At 43.6% G+C, this 19,821-nt stretch overlaps 1 protein-coding gene across 3 annotated transcripts in view; it reads left to right on the top strand.

Annotated features, from left to right (window-relative positions):
- The first annotated feature begins 2,893 nt into the window (after positions 1–2,893).
- sh3yl1 (SH3 and SYLF domain containing 1) overlaps positions 2,894–19,821 on the top strand; it is a 50,788-nt gene continuing 33,860 nt past the window's right edge. The window contains exon 1 of one of the 3 annotated variants that reach the window (XM_031829272.1): positions 2,894–3,025. In XM_031829272.1, coding sequence (XP_031685132.1) covers position 3,025 — 1 coding nt within the window. In that variant the 5' untranslated portion in view covers positions 2,894–3,024. The remainder of the gene's footprint in view (positions 3,026–19,821) is intronic. The other 2 variants (XM_031829270.1, XM_031829271.1) reach the window with 2 other exon arrangements.

The raw sequence follows: 19,821 nt of genomic DNA, 5'->3' as shown, positions 1-19,821 counted from the left end.
TTCAGTAAAGCTGTCATCAAGGCAAAGCGTGGCCACTGAAGAATCTCAAATACAACATTTTGATTTGTTTAATAATTTTTTGGTTAATACATGATTCCATATGTGTTATTCCATAGGTTTGATCTCTTTACTATTATTCTACAATGTAAAAAATTAAGAAAAACCCTTGAATGAGTAGGTCTGTACTGATACGGTAGACAGGTGTGTGTCTTTCCAAATCATGCCCAATCAGTAGAATTTATCACAGATGGCCTCCAATCAAGTTGCAGAAACATCTCAAGGATGATCAATGGAAACAGGATGCAAAGGGTCTGAATACTTATGTAAATTTTGTATTTATGTTTTAAATTTTTTATACATTTGCAAAGAATTCTAAAAACCAGTTTTTGCGTTGTCATTATGGGGTATTTTGTGTAGATTGATGAGGAGCATTTTTTAATTTAACAAATCTACAATAAGGCTGTAACGTAACAAAATGTGGAAAAAGTCAAGGGGTCTGAATACTTTCCGAATGCACAGTATGTTAGGAGAAGATCTAAAGATGAGTGGAACCAGATCTAGGAGCTCCACTCTCTCTCTGTGCAAGTTTAAGGGCTGAATGTCCTCTTCCCTTCCAAAATGTGAAAGTTGCTAACACCTGCGAAATCGTGATATGTCCAAATAACCAGTGAAAAACACCCACAAAAAAACAGAACTACACCTGCTGTTAATCCACACATCCCATTCCTTCCTGTCAGATTCTACGATACCAGGTATGTTTATGTAGATCTGTCCACAATAGATTCATGTAAAAACAAAGACTGGTCTTACTCTTGAAGCCTATGACATTTAGGTTGTTTGAGAGTCTGTGCTCAAAACACACACAACTGCATCAAATATGCCCAGTTCATCGTCACAAAATACTTGGGAAGATGAATTGAACAGAAGACAATGTGCTTAGGGTCACAATAGGCCTAGCCTTTTGTGTATTTTTTACATGAAGTAGCCTATATTTATCAGATAGGCAACTCATTTAGGATCCCAGAACCAAATTCTTGCATGAACACTGACCTCCGGCCTCCTAATATATGTGTTCCCATCATATGGCCAAGTTGAAAAGTCAAAATTGGCCATATCATAAACCTTTCTAAAGAAGACAAACTTAATTTAAGGTTAGGTCTTGTCATAAGGTTAGCAGTGTGGTTAAGGTTAGGTCTTGCCATAAGGTTAGCAGTGTGGTTAAGGTTTAGGTCTTGCCATAAGGTTAGCAGTGTGGTTAAGGTTTAGGTCTTGCCATAAGGTTAGCAGTGTGGTTAAGGTTTAGGTCTTGCCATAAGGTTAGCAGTGTGGTTAAGGTTAGGTCTTGCCATAAGGTTAGCAGTGTGGTTAAGGTTTAGGTCTTGCCATAAGGTTAGCAGTGTGGTTAAGGTTAGGTCTTGCCATAAGGTTAGCAGTGTGGTTAAGGTTAGGTCTTGCCATAAGGTTAGCAGTGTGGTTAAGGTTTAGGTCTTGCCATAAGGTTAGCAGTGTGGTTAAGGTTAGGTCTTGCCATAAGGTTAGCAGTGTGGTTAAGGTTAGGTCTTGCCATAAGGTTAGCAGTGTGGTTAAGGTTAGGTCTTGCCATAAGGTTAGCAGTGTGGTTAAGGTTAGGTCTTGCCATAAGGTTAGCAGTGTGGTTAAGGTTAGGTCTTGCCATAAGGTTAGCAGTGTGGTTAAGGTTAGGTCTTACCATAAGGTTAGCAGTGTGGTTAAGGTTAGGTCTTGCCATAAGGTTAGCAGTGTGGTTAAGGTTAGGTCTTGCCATAAGGTTAGCAGTGTGGTTAAGGTTAGGTCTTGCCATAAGGTTAGCAGTGTGGTTAAGGTTAGGTCTTGCCATAAGGTTAGCAGTGTGGTTAAGGTTAGGTCTTGCCATAAGGTTAGCAGTGTGGTTAAGGTTAGGTCTTGCCATAAGGTTAGCAGTGTGGTTAAGGTTAGGTCTTGCCATAAGGTTAGCAGTGTGGTTAAGGTTAGGTCTTGCCATAAGGTTAGCAGTGTGGTTAAGGTTAGGTTTAAAACAGGGAGAGGGAGGCGAAGGAGAAGGCTGACTCCGCCCTAAAACATTTGTACGGCGGTCAATGAAAAATTGTTGAACTTGGTCAACATAAAATGTAATTGTGGTTTATTTGACAGTGGGTTAACTGCCTTGGTCAGGGGGAGAATGACAGATGTTTTACCTTGACAGCTCGGGGATATGATCTTGCAACCTTTTGGTTACTACTAGTCCAACAATCTAACCACTAGGCTACCTGCCGCCCCTCCACTCTAACCACTAGGCTACCTGCCGCACCTCCACTCTAACCACTAGGCTACCTGCCGCCCATCCACTCTAACCACTAGGCTACCTGCCGCACCTCCACTCTAACCACTAGGCTACCTGCCGTACCTCCACTCTAACCACTAGGCTACCTGCCGCACCTCCACTCTAACCACTAGGCTACCTGCCGCCCCGCCCCAGAGAGACTTATGTTATTTGAGAATCCTGTTTACAAAGAGTGGCTTTTCCTGTAGTGACAGATTCAGGGAATGATTCCTCAAAGAATGACAACGCATTGGCCAACAACACTTGGCTAATGGTAGTCCTACCTGTATATACTTCTGTCTGCCGGTACGCGCACTACAGTTACAACACACGTGAGCGCGCAAGCAGGTCCTGAGGTTGATGGCATAGGCGTCACATTCCCTTATCCGGCTGTCCAGACGCTGCCTGTCTGTAAAGTTATTAAAACGGTCGAAAACAGTCTATAGATGACACGCATACCTAATTTGTGTTACCTTTTCCATATAATGGGAATTCATAGTTCCATATGTTTCTGTTTGATTGTTCATGTGACCATTTGATGTGTATGAGTGTAATTAAAGAGACGAGGTCTTTCTGGCAGCACACGAGACAGCCAGGGTAACAGGTGTGTAGGACGCTATTTTATTACTTACCTGCCGCAGGTGACTATGGTAGAAGTCTAACAAACTAACTGACGAACTGAAGCGAAACAAGTCACAGTTGATAAAAGTAAGTATTCCATTTTTTTTATATACCTAGTTATAGCTCATTAAATGTGTTTTGTGGGGTTGGTATGCTGTAGCAACTGTGTTTCCGGACTTATACTGCCTCCCTCTTGTCGTTGTCTGTGGGAGAGACAGAATGACGGTCAGTTTGGCCAAACAACGATGAAAGTTTTAAAACTAGTTTGGATATGATGGCTTTTCTCTCTTTTGTTGAGAATAATATGAAAATAATCTGTTAGATAAAACAGGAGAGAAACAGGAAAGTCACGTGATACGTAAACACGTTGAGGTATTTTATTCACGGAAGTAGGTTTTATATCAGACATTCAACAGACGTTAATCTCTTGTCATAACGTTTGTATTGATTGTCATGAACGTCAAAACATTTCTAACCTTTGATTTGCATATGTTCTTGTGTTGTTTCGATAGAAATAATCGTATCATATAGAAATTAATTTAAATAACTTGATTGCAATAACTTTAGCATTGTTTGTCATAGAAACATGAAAGCAAGTGCTAATGATGCTAAACAGGTCTGGCCTACTTTTACAACGTTTGATTTGCATGACGAATGTGTGTTGATCTGATAGAAATAATCAAATGTGACCGACCACCTCATTTTGGTCTTATGTAGCTCCATTTGAAGTGGTGTGTTTTTGTTGTTGCGTTGTAAAGAATAAACTATCAAAATAAAGTCGCACACTCCATGTGTAATCTCCCAGCAATTTAATGGGTCTTTACCAATGTTTCGGCATCACTGTGCCTTCCTCAGGGTAATGTGATGAACCAGGTTATGTAGACAAACAGTGCAATTAGTGTAACCAATGACAATAGTGAGGGGTGTGTCATAATGACTTAAGTTAATTAGAATGAATGAAACTGTAAAAAAAAAAGAGTATATGGCATATTAAATATATTATGCTATTGTTATCATAGAAACATAATGGAGTATTGTACATCATATTAGCATCAGCATATGTTGTTTCATACAATTTCACCTAATTTCGTATCATTTTTGTTACATGTAATCTTTTAGTTCAATCTATATATATATATATCATCAACAGGGGGAACATATTAGGTGTAATTTATGCTAATAAGCTGTAAAAATAATTTTTCAATTTATAAGACTTGTTCATAGAGAAAATATGTTAATAATTATATATATATATATAATATAATAATACTGCTATAATAAATATAATGGTCTGTCATACACTGTTTTTGAGGAACAGTGGGAAAGTAATTCTGCTTTGAAAGTTGATCAACCTGTAACTCCACTATTAAGAAAATGGCCCGTGAATGTTTTTTGGTACACCTACTGGAGAGCTCTTCTTTGTCTACACCCATTTCGGCATCGTTCACACCCTCTTAAGCCTTAGCCCCACCCATCTCTTTAAGGATTCACACCCTCTTAAGCCTTAGCCCCACCCATCTCTTTAAGGATTCACACCGGATTAACCCATCTCTTTAAGGATTCACATGTATGGGCCATGTTTAAAACAATCAACATTTTCAAAACTAAAAGTAGTAGCTTACAATAAGGAAAATCCCCAGGTAAAAATAAACGTTTATCTAGTCCTTGGCCTATATCCTAATCTGACTTTGGTGCAGGTCATGTTGTTGTTCACATTACTGTCTCTGGTAAACACACACTTATATGTAATGAAATGTACGGTTATTCATCACATGCACAGGATACAGAAGGTGTGAATGGTACAGTGAAATGGTTACTGGCATAGTAGAAATATGTCAGAGCAAAAACTAAGCCAAACTAAGCCATGCGGTGAAGGAATTGATCCTAGAGCTCTGAGACAAGATTGTGTCGAGGTACAGATCTGGGGAAGGGTACCAAAACATTTATGTACCATTGAAGGTCCCCAAGAACACAGTGGCCTCCATAATTCTTAGATGGAACAAGTTTAGAACCACAAACTCTTCCTAAAGCTGGCCGCCCGACCAATCTGGGTAGAAGGGCCTTGGTCAGGGAGGTGACCAAGAAACTTGACTAAGAACCTGATGGTCACTCTGAAGAGCTCCAGAGTTCCCCTGTGGATATGGGATAACCTTCCAGAAGGACAACCATCTCTGCAGAAGTCCACCAATCAGGCCTTTATGGTAGAGTGGCCAGACTGAAGACTACCCTCAGTAAAAGGCACATGACAGCCGCTTGTAGTTTGCCGAAACCTGGGAACATCGTTACGGTGAAGCATGGTGGTGGGAACATCGTTACGGTGAAGCATGGTGGTGGTAACATCCCTACGGTGAAGCATGGTGGTGGTAACATCCCTACGGTGAAGCATGGTGGTGGCAGCATCATGCTTTGGGGATGTTCTTCAGTGGCAGAGACTAGTCAGGATCGAGGCAAAGATGAACTGAACAAAGTACAGAGATCCTTGATGAATACCTGCTCGAGCGCTCAGAAATTCAGACTGGGGCAAAGGTTCACCTTCCAACAGGACATCGACCCTAAGCACATAGCCAAGACCATGCAGGAGTGGCTTCGAGACTACTCTCTGAATGTCCTTGAGTAGCTCAGCCAGAGCCTGGATTTGAACTCGATCAAATATCTCTGGCGAGACCTGAAAATAGCTATGCTGCAACACTGCTGGATCTGCAGAGAAGGGGAAAATCTCCCCAAATACAGGTGTACCAAGCTTGTTGCATCAAACCCAAGAAGAGTCAAGGTTGTAATCACTGCCAAAGGTGCTTCAACAAAGTCCTGAGTAAAAGGGTCTGAATACTTACATAAATATCACATTTACATATCTTTAATAAATTATTGAAAAATTGAAGAAAGAAAAAAAAGCGTTTTGCTTCGTCTTGGTGTCATTCGCGTGAGAACAAAATATATACAACTTTAATTTTATTTTTAGAATAAGTTGTTACATAAGAATGTCAAGAGGTATGAAGACTTTTCCATCTGATCAGAAATCAAAGCTTTTTCTCCATCCCACATGGATGGAAAATGGTTACAAAAAAAAATGTCGCTTCATTTCTCACATGAATTCTTAACTTTCTTTTTTTCCCCCAATTTTGACATGCTTCTATGAACTTCACATGTTGCTCATGGGTCTTTGTTTAGATGGAAATTGTCCGTATGTGTGTATCTCTGACAGTGTACAGGTTAAATGAATGTGTGTAACAGTACTGGAGCGGCAGGGTAGCCTAGTTGTTAGAGCATTGGACTAGTAACCGGAAGGTTGCAAGTTCAAACCCCCGAGCTGACAAGGTACAAATTTGTCGTTCTGCCCCTGAACAAGGCAGTCATTGAAAATAAGAATTTGTTCTTAACTGACTTGCCTAAAGGTAAAATAAAATAAATACTGTAGTTCATGTGATCTTACCCAGGCCACAGTCTCCAGCCCAGGTCTTCATTCAGACTGCTTATTATTAATTATCACTAATTAACCAGCTCATTCAAAAACCCTCTGGATTTTTTTTTTTCATTAATTAGTTCTCTCGCTCTCTCTGATCGTTCATTAGCCGTGTGTTAACTGTGTATTAGCAATAATTGGCTAGTCATTAGTGTCTGCATTCATTAGTGTGGTGGTGATTTGACGGCCTCCTATTGAGGCCTGATGTTCTCATTAGTTACTAATGGATCTGCTAGACATGCAGATGTGTTTAGTGATGAGCGGGTCAGCTGTTTGTTCACCTGAAACCGCCTAACTACATGTAATAAAGGGAACATCTGAGCCCCGACCTGCTAATGTAGAAAGAGCTGTACAGGCAGTGCTTTTTTTTTTTTTCAAGCCTAATTTACTGTGTGCTCAGTTTTGGGACAGTTATATTTGTGTGTTTAACTTTGTTACGCATCATTAACGAATTTATTCAGTAACTTTTCCGTAACCATGGTAGCATCCACATTTTAATGTAGAAGTGTTTTAGAACCATTCTTATTTACAATTAAAAGTGCCTCCAAAATGACACCATACAGTATTTACCATTCCTTTCTATTGGGTGCAAAATAATCTGAAACAAAACCAAAACAAACAGCAAATGCATCCAACAAGTTTGTAGTGTCACAGCACGCAATGACTAGTTTATTGCGCTATTGCGTGCTATTGCGTGCTATGAATATGGGACCAAGTACTAAACGTGTATTTTTTTACTACTTTTAATACACAAGTGAATTTGTCCCAATACTTTTGGTTCCCTAAAATGGGGGGGGGGGGTTCTGCTATGTGTATAAGTGTTGTGATTTCTTAACAGTTCACCTGATATGGATGAAAATACCCTCAAATGACAGCCTGCATTTTCACTTCTTGTTTTAATAGTCATTGTATCGTTTCCCAATACTTCTGGAGCTCACTGTACGATGGGCCCTGTTTCTTCTTATAACTTACGACGTTTTGGTAGGGTTTGTGTTAGTCAACTTGTCTATTATTAGATATATGCCGCTTCTCTTCTGTGATAACCTAATGTAGCAGTGAAAGAAACATCTGAAACTAGATCATCTACATACTGGTCTTGACAAGAAGAGAAAAGAACTGTTGTGAGGCTCATAACAGAGTAAATGTGGAGGAGATGGCATGTCGCCCTGTTAACGTCCAAAAGTCCTGTCACAGGAACTCTTTCCATTTCCCCTGAAAAACCGGAACATCTGGTTGTTGGACTTGGCAGAGTCTGTCATTACTTGTTGCCATACTAGAAGACTAAAATAAACCAGAAAATATGTTGTACATTGACAGATTGAAGCGTTCAATCAAGTTGCCAATGACATCTGTAAAGTTCTCTCATCTGCTTCTGGCACGCAGCAAAGATGTTTAGGGATCAGGGAGAAAATGCACGCAGCAAAGATGTTTAGGGATCAGGGAGAAAATGCACGCAGCAAAGATGTTTAGGGATCAGGGAGAAAATGCACGCAGCAAAGATGTTTAGGGATCAGGGAGAAAATGCACGCAGCAAAGATGTTTAGGGATCAGGGAGAAAATAACACAAACAGGAAGGTCGTTGCAAAATAATATCAGTTTGACAGGTTTTGAGCGACATATAAAGCTGTGAAAAATGACATTTCTGATAGGATTTGGCCTTTTATGTGAAGCTTATGTGGTTGAAGTACAGTCAGCTTTTATGACTCTTATATAGATTACCATAATATTTTGTGCCTGGTTGCTAAAATTCTACACCGTTTGCTCAATTTCACCTTATGTGAAAACAAACGCTGTGTGTGTTGACGACAAGATCAGCTTTTAATATTGCAGATTGATGGAAGCTACAGTGTAACTATATTTTTCCCTATCCTCCACTAATTGGAGTAAACTAATGGACAACAACCCTTAGGCTTCTACTTCCTGCGTATACATACTGTATACATTTTACAGACAATGTATTTTACAATGTAATTTTTTTTTTTTTTTCATCCGTTAGCTACCCTCAACTCCTCCCATCTATTTCTGGAGACCATCCAGTTTGATTTTGCCACTGTGCTGTGCCACAAATGTTCTGAACCTACAGTGGCTTGCGAAAGTATTCACCCCCCCTTGGCATTTTTTCCTTTTCGTTGTCTTCCAACACAAAAACATGAGCGTGTTCAACTATTCACTCCCCCCCCCCCCCCCCCCCCCCCCTGAAGTCAATCATTTGTAGAGCCACCTTTTGCAGCTATTACAGCTGCAAGTCTCTTAGGGGTATGTCTCTATAAGCTTGGCACATCTAGTCACTGGGATTTTTGCCCATTCTTCAAGGCAGAACTGTTCCAGCTCCTTCAAGTTGGATAGCTTCCACTGGTGTACAGCAATCTTTAAGTCATACCACAGATTCTCAATTGGATTGAGATCTGAGCTTTGACTCGGCCATTCCAAGACATTTAAATGTTTCCCCTTAAACCACTCGAGTGTTGCTTTAGCAGTATGCTTAGGGTCATTGTCCTGCTGGAAGGTGAACCTCTGTCCCAATCTCAAATCTCTGGAAGACTGAAACCGGTTTCCCTCAAGAATATCCCTGTATTTAGCACCATCCATCGTTCCTTCAATTCCTACCAGTTTCCCAGTCCCTGCTGATGGAAAAACATTGGATGGTGTTCTCGGGGCGATGGGAGGTGTTGGGTTTGCGTCAGACATAGTGTTTCCCTTGATGGCCAAAAAGCTCAATTTCAGTTTCATCCAACCATAGTACCTTGTTCCATATGTTTGGGAAGTCTCCCACATGCCTTTTGGCGAACACCAAACATTTTTGCTTTTTTTAATTTTCTGGCCACTCTTCCGTAAAGCTCAGCTCTGGAGTGTACGGCTTAGTGGTCTTCTGGATAGATACTCCACTGTGGAGCTTTGTAGCTCCTTCAGGGGTCTCTTTGTTGCCTCTTATTAATGCCCTCCTTGCCTGGTCTGTGTGTTTTGGTGGGCGACCCTCTCTTGGCAGGTTTGTGGTGCCTTTCCATTTTTTTTGTGCTCCGTGGGATGTTCAAAGTTTAAGATAAAATATATATATATATATATTTTATAATCAAACCCTGAGCTGTACTTCTCCACAACTTCGTGCCTGACCTGTTTGGAGAGCTCCTTGGTTGTCATAATACTGCTTGCTTTGTGGTGGCCCTTGCTTAGTGGTGTTGCAGACTCTGGGGCCTTTCAGAACAGGTATGTATGTATGTATGTATGGTTGGTTGGTTGGTTGGTGACACTTCAATTGCACACAGGTGGACTTTATTTAACTAATTATGTGACTTCTGAAGGTAATTGGTTGTACCAGATCTTATTTAGGGGCTTCATAGTAAAGGGGTTGAAGACATATGCACGTACCACTTTTCAGTTTTAATTTTTTAATTTTTTAAATGAGTAAAAAAATTATCTTCACCAATTTGGACTATTTTGTTTATGTCCATTTAAATTACAGGTACAAAATAGAAAACTCCAATGGGGTGGATACTTTTGCAAGGCAGTGTGGGTGTGTATACATTGTACGGCCCCAGTATATTTCAGCTCCACACAACCCTTCCCATCTAACTCTGAACACCGTCCAGTTTTAATTTCTATTTGCCATATTTTTCAACTGTGATGTTTCACAAAAGTTCTGAACCTTTTATTCTCATAGTGTCTACGAAACATTTTTGCTAAAAGTTTGGACACACCTACTCATTCAAGGATGTCTTTATTTGTACTATTTTCTACATTGTAGAATAATAGTGAAGACCATCAAAACTATGAAATGAATCATGTATTAACCAGAAGAAGAAGAAGAGGAAAAATATATATATATTTGAGATTATTCAAAGTAGCCACCCTTTGCCTTGACAGCTTTGCACACACTTGGCTTTCTCTCAACCAGCTTCATGAGGTAGTTACCTGGAATGCATTTCAATTAACAGGTGTGCCTTAAGAGTTCATTTGTGGAGTATAATTTCCTTAATGCGTTTGAGCCAATCAAATGTGTTGTGACAAGGCAGGGTTGGGATACAGACGCCCTCTTTGGTGAAATACCAAGTCCATATTATGGCAAGAACCGCTCAAATAAGCAAAGAGAAATGACAGTCCATCATTACTTTAAGACATGAAGGTCGGTCAATGCAGAATATTTCAAGAACTTAGAAAATTTCTTCAAGTGCAGTCGCAAAAACCATCAAGGGCTATGACGAAACTGGCTCTCTTGAGGACCGCTATAGGAAAGGGAGACCCAGAGTTACCTCTGCTGCACAGAATAAGTTCATTACCGATTTTTATGGAGGCTGGTAACTCTAATGAACTGCACATCAGATTGCAGCCTAAATAAATGCTTCAGAGTTCAAGTAACATTCATCAACTGTTCATAGAAGACTGCATGAATCCTTCAGGGTTGAATTTCTGCAAAGAAACCACTACTAAAGGATGATAATTAATAAGAATTGCTATGGCCAAGAAACACGAACAATGGACATTAGACCGGTGGAAATATGTCCTTTTTTTGGTCTGAGTCCAAATTTGAGATTTGTTTCCAACCACTCTTTGTGCGATGCAGATTAGGTGAACAGATGGTCTCGGCATGTGTGGTTCCCACCGTGAAGCATGGAGGAGGAGGTGTGGTGGTGCTTTGCTGGTAACACTCTGTGATTTAATTTAGATTTCAAGGCACACTTAACCAGCATGGCTACCACAGCCTTCTGCACTGATACGCCATCCCATCTGGATTGGGCTTAGTCCCACTATCATTTGTTTTTTTTCAACAGAACAATGATCCAACACACCTCCAGGCTGTGTAAGAGCGATTAGACCAAGAAGGAGAGTGATGGTGCTGCATCAGATGACCTGGTCTCCACAATCACCCGACCTCAACCCAATTGAGATGGTTTGGGATGAGTTAGACCGCAGAGTGAAGGAGAAGCAGCCGCCAAGTGCTCAGCATATGTGGGAACTCCCTTCAAGACTGTTGGAAAAGCATTCCTCATGACGCTGGTTGAGTGTGACGGCTTTGCACACTCTTGGCATCAAGGCAATGGGTGGCTACTTTGAAGAATCTCAAATATTAAATAAATGTTGATTTAAGACTTTTGTTACTACATGATTCTGTATGTGTTATTTCATAGTTTGAAAATAGTAATAAAAAAAACTAAAAAATAATAAACTTAAATGATTAGGTTTTTCCAAGCTTCTGAGGTGTTTGTGTATAACGTTCTATTTGCAATTATTTTAAGAGGCTTAACAGAGGGGTAAGTGTGCCTTTCTCATTGAGGACAAACTCTTTGGACAGCTCTTCAGAGACAGCACCGTAACAGCACCGTAACACCATGGCTGTACTAAATTGTACGGGGACATCCGATTTACTGAAAAAATTATGGGGACTGTTAAAAAAAAAAAATCTGATCACTTGGAAGTTGATTTGCGTGTTGACTTGATCCATCTTCTCTCCTCTCTCTTGTCAAGAACTTCTCTATAATTGTATGTTTTTTTGTTTGTCAATATTTTTTATCTTTGTCAACATGTTTACGACAAGCTATGGGAAGATATCAGAACGGGGATGTTGGGGAATAATAACATATTGTACAGGATACATTTGTACTGTAGTGAAGCCGTCTATAGTAATGCATGGTCTCTTTCATAATTATGGTGAAACGTCACTTACTATAGAAATGCTGGGATGTTTTATTTTTTTAAATCAAAATGATGTTTCATGTAATTATAATGCAACTATGATGTATGGATTACAATTATCATCCTGAATACTAAGGCTATGCTCCCATGTTAGACACAGACACTCAACACTGCAAATTGGTTGAGTTATTTATTTAGACCTCACATTATAGTCTTACTCCGATCCAGACATCATACACAAACACACACTCATTAATCACATCCAATATCACACACATCACTCTACTCAGATCTACCACACACATCACTCTACTCAGATCTACCACACACATCACTCTACTCAGAGCTACCACACACATCACTCTACTCAGATCTACCACACACATCACTCTATTCAGATCTACTACACACATCACTCTACTCAGATCTACTACACACATCACTCTACTCAGATCTACTACACACATCACTCTACTCAGATCTACTACACACATCACTCTACTCAGATCTACTACACACATCACTCTACTCAGATCTACTACACACATCACTCTACTCAGATCTACTACACACATCACTCTACTCAGATCTACTACACACATCACTCTACTCAGATCTACTACACACATCACTCTACTCAGATCTACTACACACATCACTCTACTCAGATCTACTACACACATCACTCTACTCAGATCTACTACACACATCACTCTACTCAGATCTACCACACACATCACTCTACTCAGATCTACCACACACATCACTCTACTCAGATCTACCACACACATCACTCTACTCAGATCTACTACACACATCACTCTACTCAGATCTACTACACACATCTTGACTCAATTTTCCAACATTGGCAAGGGAATAAAACAAATATTGCTAGAACCTATTTCTTGAATCATCAGAAGTTTTGATGTCTGTCTTTGACCATCATCATACATTTTATGGCAGTAACTTTACAGGCACTTATGGTACATTTTAGCCTGAGAATAGTGTTTAGTTATGGTAAGGGGTGAATTAAGTATAACTTGTAACGGCTTAGACTGATCTTTTTCTATAATCTGCTATGTGGCTAAAGGAATATTTTATATATATATATATATATATTACTATTTATAGGAAATTCACTCTACATCCTTAAAGAAAGTTGTGTGAAAAAAGGAAATGGGTGGTTACATTTTCTGTCCTGGACAAAGGAACTCAAAAGGTGTGATGCTATTAATTAATAAATGTTGATCTGAATGTGCAAATAGTCAGGAATGATTTGTGAGGAAGTTGGATGAAAAAATCCTTTGAAAAATCCTTTAAATCCTTTGTCTGGAAAGAGGGGGGGGGGGACCACCTCCATATAAATGCCCATGATATTGGAATGAGGTTATCGATGAGCAGGTGTCCGTAGTTTAGGTAATGTATGTAGGAACTTGACTGTGTGGTGTTTCCTACCAACATGTATCACAATGTGTATCACAATGTGTATAACACCTTTCTTTTAAATGTTGGCCCTCAACCTCTTGAACATCAGACTCTGAAGCCTCATCTTCACTGTCACTTTCCAACCTTGTTGAGGATGGCTCGTTGTCAGGCTCAAAAAGCCCCAAATTCGCCCAGATTGCCACTAATTTCTCAACCCATGTATTGGTCAGCCTGGTGTGTGTGTGTGTGTGTGTGATCCCAAACAAGGACTAGTTGCAATCTGGGGCAGTGAATTGAGGGTAGGACTCCTCCACTTTAGGCCAAGCAGCCTTCATGTTCAGCCTTGTCTGTCACCAGTGCAAATTCCTTCTGTGGTCCAAGGTCATTGACTGCCTTCGGCTCATCTGCAATGTAGAGACCCTTGTCTGTGCTCTTGTAGAATACTGGTTGAGGGGTGGAGATGTAGTTAATTATTCCTTGCCCACAAACATTCGACCACCAATCAGAGATGATTGCAATACAGTCTGCTTTCTCTATGATTTGCTAGACCTTCACTTGAACTCTGTTGACCTCTGCATCCAGCAAATGAGTAGATAAAGCATGTCTGGTTGGCAAGACATTCATCAGCATTTCTGACTACGTTCCTCCATTGAGTCAAAAAACCTTCTGATGACCGTTCCACATGATCATTAATTGTTTATGGTTCATTTAACAAGCATGGGAAATGGTGTTTAAACCCTTTAAAATGAAGATCTGTGAAGTTATTATTTTTACGAATTATCTTTGAAAGACAGGGTCCTGAAAAACGTTTATTTTTGTTTGTTGCTGACTTTAGATTTTATGACATTCACCCCACCCAGTATTGTACTGAAAACGTACCAGAAAGCATGTAGTCCTTGGCTCAGACAGTGTAGTAGTGTGGGCTCAATAGCATCTCATTAGTGAGCAAGATCATAAGAATCCATTGAATTGGGGGATAGTTTAACCAAAATATGTCACAAGACCTATACTTGCTTTGTTTGTATATCACAAAAAAAGTTTCACTGTTAACTTTAAATTTAAAAAATAAATAATAATAAACTAAGCAAAATTCCCCAAATTCCAGGGTGTTACTTTCCATGGTAAATTACCGGGAAGTTTCTGACCCTTTTCCAACCCTGCTTCAGAAGTGAATATTGTGTGTGGTAGGTTATAGACAGTCAGTGTCTGTATTTCACGTTTCCATTTAACCCATCTGAACAGTACAATGACCTTGATGTGCCATTTTTATTTATTTATTTTATTTATTTTTGTAATCCCATCTTGTGACGATCTCATTTGTATAGCGGCTCATAATCACACAGAATATATTTCTCTAACAATAGGCTTCTGTTCTGGCTCTCCCTTCTCTTTATTTTCAACTCTTATTATTTTCAATTTCTGTTATTGAAATAAAATCCTACATTGTCCTTTTTAATTTTTCCGTAACACCAGGTAAGATAATAAAACCAGATGAATATAAATGGAAGAAAAACCACCACAATAATTATACATGAATGGCTTTTCACAGCGTTTCTCTCGTTATTCACACCCTCCCGCCCTTCATCCACACAGTGTTTCATGACCCCAAACCCAGCCGACTGTGGATAATACCTGCAGGATGCGTGTGTGATGGAGGGTTAACACTTTACCTTATGACTCAGATGGTTGCAACACCAGGGTTGTGGGTTCAATTCCCAGTATGGGGAAAAAACAATTTTTAATATATGCACTTAACTGTAAGTCTCTTCTGGATCAGAGCATCTGCTAAATGACTCAATGTACCCTGAAAGACCCTCCAGCTTTTGCCGGAGCTCTTCGGGAGCACAGGTTTGGCCGCCCCTGGAATCACTAACATAATCAGTCACGTGTGTTTTTATAGCCATTCAGTGACCAGTGGTGGTTTTGGTTTGTTTTTTTAAATATACCAGACAACAAGTTCAGTGTCACAAACTGAACCCATGATCCAGAGTTCATTTTGAATGTTTTGTGCTCATTTGGTCACACACGCGTGTGCATGTGTGCAGCCCAGGGCCTCCTGTAACACCACACAGCACTGCGCCCAGAGAGAAAGAGAGAGAGGGGGGGGGGGTAGTCAGCTGATGTTGGGGCCATGGGATAACCAAGTGGGGGGGGGTCCTTCGTCAGCATTTAGAGGTGTCCACAGCTCGGCCTGACTGAAACGCCAGTCTTGTATGTGTTCATGTTCTGACATTAGCCACAGGTGACACATTAAACAGTCCTGAACAGCAGATGGTATCGGTGGTAGGAAGCACCCCCCCCGCGGTGTCAGAATTTAAATCCAGAAGACTGTCTATACTTGGGCATGGGATGGGCATCTGTGAACACACCTGTGTGTGTGTGTGTGTGTGTCCTGTGGGATGCTGTTCTATTAGGCTGAGCTGCTTCATGGCACATTTTATTTAAATACATCCACAATGTGCTAATTTATACCCACATGAACATTCCTTACCCAGCCTACGGATATCCCTGAACCTCCAAGATTCCCTCGTGTGTGTGTCTCTCTCTCTCTGTGTGTGTGTGTGTGTGTGTGTGTGTGTGTGTAAAAATGCGTATGCTCGGGGACATGTGAATGAGCTGTTCTTGAAAGACATCACAAGATGGATTCCTTGTTCACTCTGCACTCACCAACTGATATTCATGTTATTATTCCCCCATTCCTCTGCTAATAGAACAATGCTGGTAAGTCACCTTGTAGTTCATGTGACAACAGACCCCAGGACAGGTAGGCTAGAGTAGTATTCCCAAACAGGGAGCTGTCCTGCTTTCAACTGGCTCTGGTGGGGGGGAGCTGTCCTGCTTTCAACTGGCTCTGGTGGGTGGGGAGCTGTCCTGCTTTCAACTGGCTCTGGTGGGGGGGGGGGGGGGGGGGCTGTCCTGCTTTCAGCTGGCTCTGGTGGGGGGGGGGGGGAGCTGTCCTGCTTTCAACTGGCTCTGGTGGGGGGGGGGGAGCTGTCCTGCTTTCAACTGGCTCTAGTGGGGGGGGGGGGGGAGCTGTCCTGCTTTCAACTGGCTCTGGTGGGGGGGGGGGGGGGCTGTCCTGCTTTCAACTGGCTCTAGTGGGGGGGAGCTGTCCTGCTTTCAACTGGCTCTGGTGGGGGGGGGGGGAGCTGTCCTGCTTTCAACTGGCTCTGGTGGGGGGGGGGGGGGGGGGGAGCTGTCCTGCTTTCAACTGGCTCTGGTGGGGGGGGGGGGGAAGCTGTCCTGCTTTCAACTGGCTCTGGTGGGGGGGGGGGGGGGGGCTGTCCTGCTTTCAACTGGCTCTGGTGGGGGGGGGGGGGCTGTCCTGCTTTCAACTGGCTCTGGTGGGGGGGGGGGGGGGGGGGCTGTCCTGCTTTCAGCTGGCTCTGGTGGGGGGGGGGGGGGGGAGCTGTCCTGCTTTCAACTGGCTCTGGTGGGGGGGGGGGGGGGAGCTGTCCTGCTTTCAACTGGCTCTGGTGGTGGGGGGGGGGGGGGGAGCTGTCCTGCTTTCAACTGGCTCTAGTGGGGGGGAGCTGTCCTGCTTTCAACTGGCTCTGGTGGGGGGGGGGGAGCTGTCCTGCTTTCAACTGGCTCTGGTGGGGGGGGGGGAGCTGTCCTGCTTTCAACTGGCTCTGGTGGGGGGGGGGGGAAGCTGTCCTGCTTTCAACTGGCTCTGGTGGTGGGGGGGGGGGGGGGCTGTCCTGCTTTCAAACTGGCTCTGGTGGGGGGGGGGGGGGGCTGTCCTGCTTTCAACTGGCTCTGGTGGGGGGGGGGGGGGGCTGTCCTGCTTTCAACTGGCTCTGGTGGGGGGGGGGGGAGCTGTCCTGCTTTCAACTGGCTCTAGTGGGGGGGAGCTGTCCTGCTTTCAACTGGCTCTAGTGGGGGGGGGGGGGGAGCTGTCCTGCTTTCAACTGGCTCTGGTGGGGGGGGGGGGAGCTGTCCTGCTTTCAACTGGCTCTGGTGGGGGGGGGGGAGCTGTCCTGCTTTCAACTGGCTCTAGTGGGGGGGGGAGCTGTCCTGCTTTCAACTGGCTCTGGTGGGGGGGAGCTGTCCTGCTTTCAACTGGCTCTAGTGGGGGGGGGAGCTGTCCTGCTTTCAACTGGCTCTGGTGGGGGGGGGGAGCTGTCCTGCTTTCAACTGGCTCTAGTGGGGGGGGGAGCTGTCCTGCTTTCAACTGGCTCTAGTGGGGGGGGGGGGGGAGCTGTCCTGCTTTCAACTGGCTCTGGTGGGGGGGGGGGGAGCTGTCCTGCTTTCAACTGGCTCTGGTGGGGGGGGGGGGGAGCTGTCCTGCTTTCAACTGGCTCTAGTGGGGGGGGAGCTGTCCTGCTTTCAACTGGCTCTAGTGGGGGGGGAGCTGTCCTGCTTTCAACTGGCTCTGGTGGGGGGGAGCTGTCCTGCTTTCAACTGGCTCTGGTGGGGGGGGGGAGCTGTCCTGCTTTCAACTGGCTCTGGTGGGGGGGGGGGAGCTGTCCTGCTTTCAACTGGCTCTGGTGGGGGGGGGGGGGAGCTGTCCTGCTTTCAACTGGCTCTGGTGGGGGGGAGCTGTCCTGCTTTCAACTGGCTATGTGAGAATGCTGTTCATCGACTACAGCTCGGCATTTAACACCATAGTACCCTCCAAGCTCGTCATCAAGCTCGAGACCCTGGGTCTCGACCCCCGCCCTGTGCAACTGGGTACTGGACTTCCTGACGGGCCGCCCCCAGGTGGTGAGGGTAGGCAACAACATCTCCTCCCCGCTGATCCTCAACACTGGGGCCCCACAAGGGTGCGTTCTGAGCCCTCTCCTGTACTCCCTGTTCACCCACGACTGCGTGGCCACGCACGCCTCCAACTCAATCATCAAGTTTGCGGACGACACAACAGTGGTAGGCTTGATTACCAACAACGACGAGACGGCCTACAGGGAGGAGGTGAGGGCCCTCGGAGTGTGGTGTCAGGAAAATAACCTCACACTCAACGTCAACAAAACTAAGGAGATGATTGTGGACTTCAGGAAACAGCAGAGGGAACACCCCCCCCCCCCCATCCACATCGATGGAACAGTAGTGGAGAGGGTAGCAAGTTTTAAGTTCCTCGGCATACACATCACAGACAAACTGAATTGGTCCACTCACACAGACAGCATCGTGAAGAAGGCGCAGCAGCGCCTCTTCAACCTCAGGAGGCTGAAGAAATTCGGCTTGTCACCAAAAGCACTCACAAACTTCTACAGATGCACAATCGAGAGCATCCTGGCGGGCTGTATCACCGCCTGGTATGGCAACTGCACCGCCCTCAACCGTAAGGCTCTCCAGAGGGTAGTGAGGTCTGCACAACGCATCACCGGGGGCAAACTACCTGCCCTCCAGGACACCTACACCACCCGATGCTACAGGAAGGCCATAAAGATCATCAAGGACATCAACCACCCGAGCCACTGCCTGTTCACCCCGCTGTCATCCAGAAGGCGAGGTCAGTACAGGTGCATCAAAGCTGGGACCGAGAGACTAAAAAACAGTGTCCTGCTTTCAACTGGCTCTGGTGGGGGGGAGCTGTCCTGCTTTCAACTGGCTCTGGTGGGGGGGGAGCTGTCCTGCTTTCAACTGGCTCTGGGTGGGGGCAGGCTGTCCTGCTTTCAACTGGCTCTGGGTGGGGGCAGGCTGTCCTGCTTTCAACTGGCTCTGGGTAGGGGCAGGCTGTCCTGCTTTCAACTGGCTCTGGGTGGGGGCAGGCTGTCCTGCTTTCAACTGGCTCTGGGTAGGGGCAGGCTGTCCTGCTTTCAACTGGCTCTTGAAAGTTGTATTAGTAGATTGCCCAATTTGGCTATTGCATCATCAGTTATTGCATACCTTAGAGCAGGTATTCCCAAACTGGGGTACGTGCGATGTTGTCGGGGGGGGGTGGGGACACCAAATAAAATTGAGATTCACATTTACATATTTTTAAACAGTTTCACATTTTCAAACAGTCCATATGTACGCTTTTATAACATACAGAAGTAACATACAGAAGTAGTGACACACCAATATTACATTTTTGGCCAATACCTGATATTTACCTTGCCAAAAACCCCATACCGATTTTATAAAAAATTGCGTCACCACAGTCCCTGGTTCGAATCCAGGCTCTATCACATCCAGCTTTGTATTGGGAGTCTCATAGGGCGGCACACAATTGGCCCAGGGCCGTCCGGGTTTGGCTGGGTTAGGCCGTCGTTGTAAATAAGTATTTGTTCTTAACTGACAGCAAATCAAATCAAAGTGTATTTGTCACGTGAACTGAATAAAACAGGTGTAGACAGTGAAATGCTCTAACCAATGGTGTGTGTGTGTGTGTGTGTGTGTGTGTGTGTGTGTTGGGAAGTAAAGAAATAAAACAACTGTAAAAAGA

This window comes from Oncorhynchus kisutch, linkage group LG7, assembly GCF_002021735.2.
Source record: "Oncorhynchus kisutch isolate 150728-3 linkage group LG7, Okis_V2, whole genome shotgun sequence".
In the NCBI taxonomy this organism is placed as follows: domain Eukaryota; kingdom Metazoa; phylum Chordata; class Actinopteri; order Salmoniformes; family Salmonidae; genus Oncorhynchus; species Oncorhynchus kisutch.
This window is presented reverse-complemented; position numbering and strand designations above follow the sequence as displayed.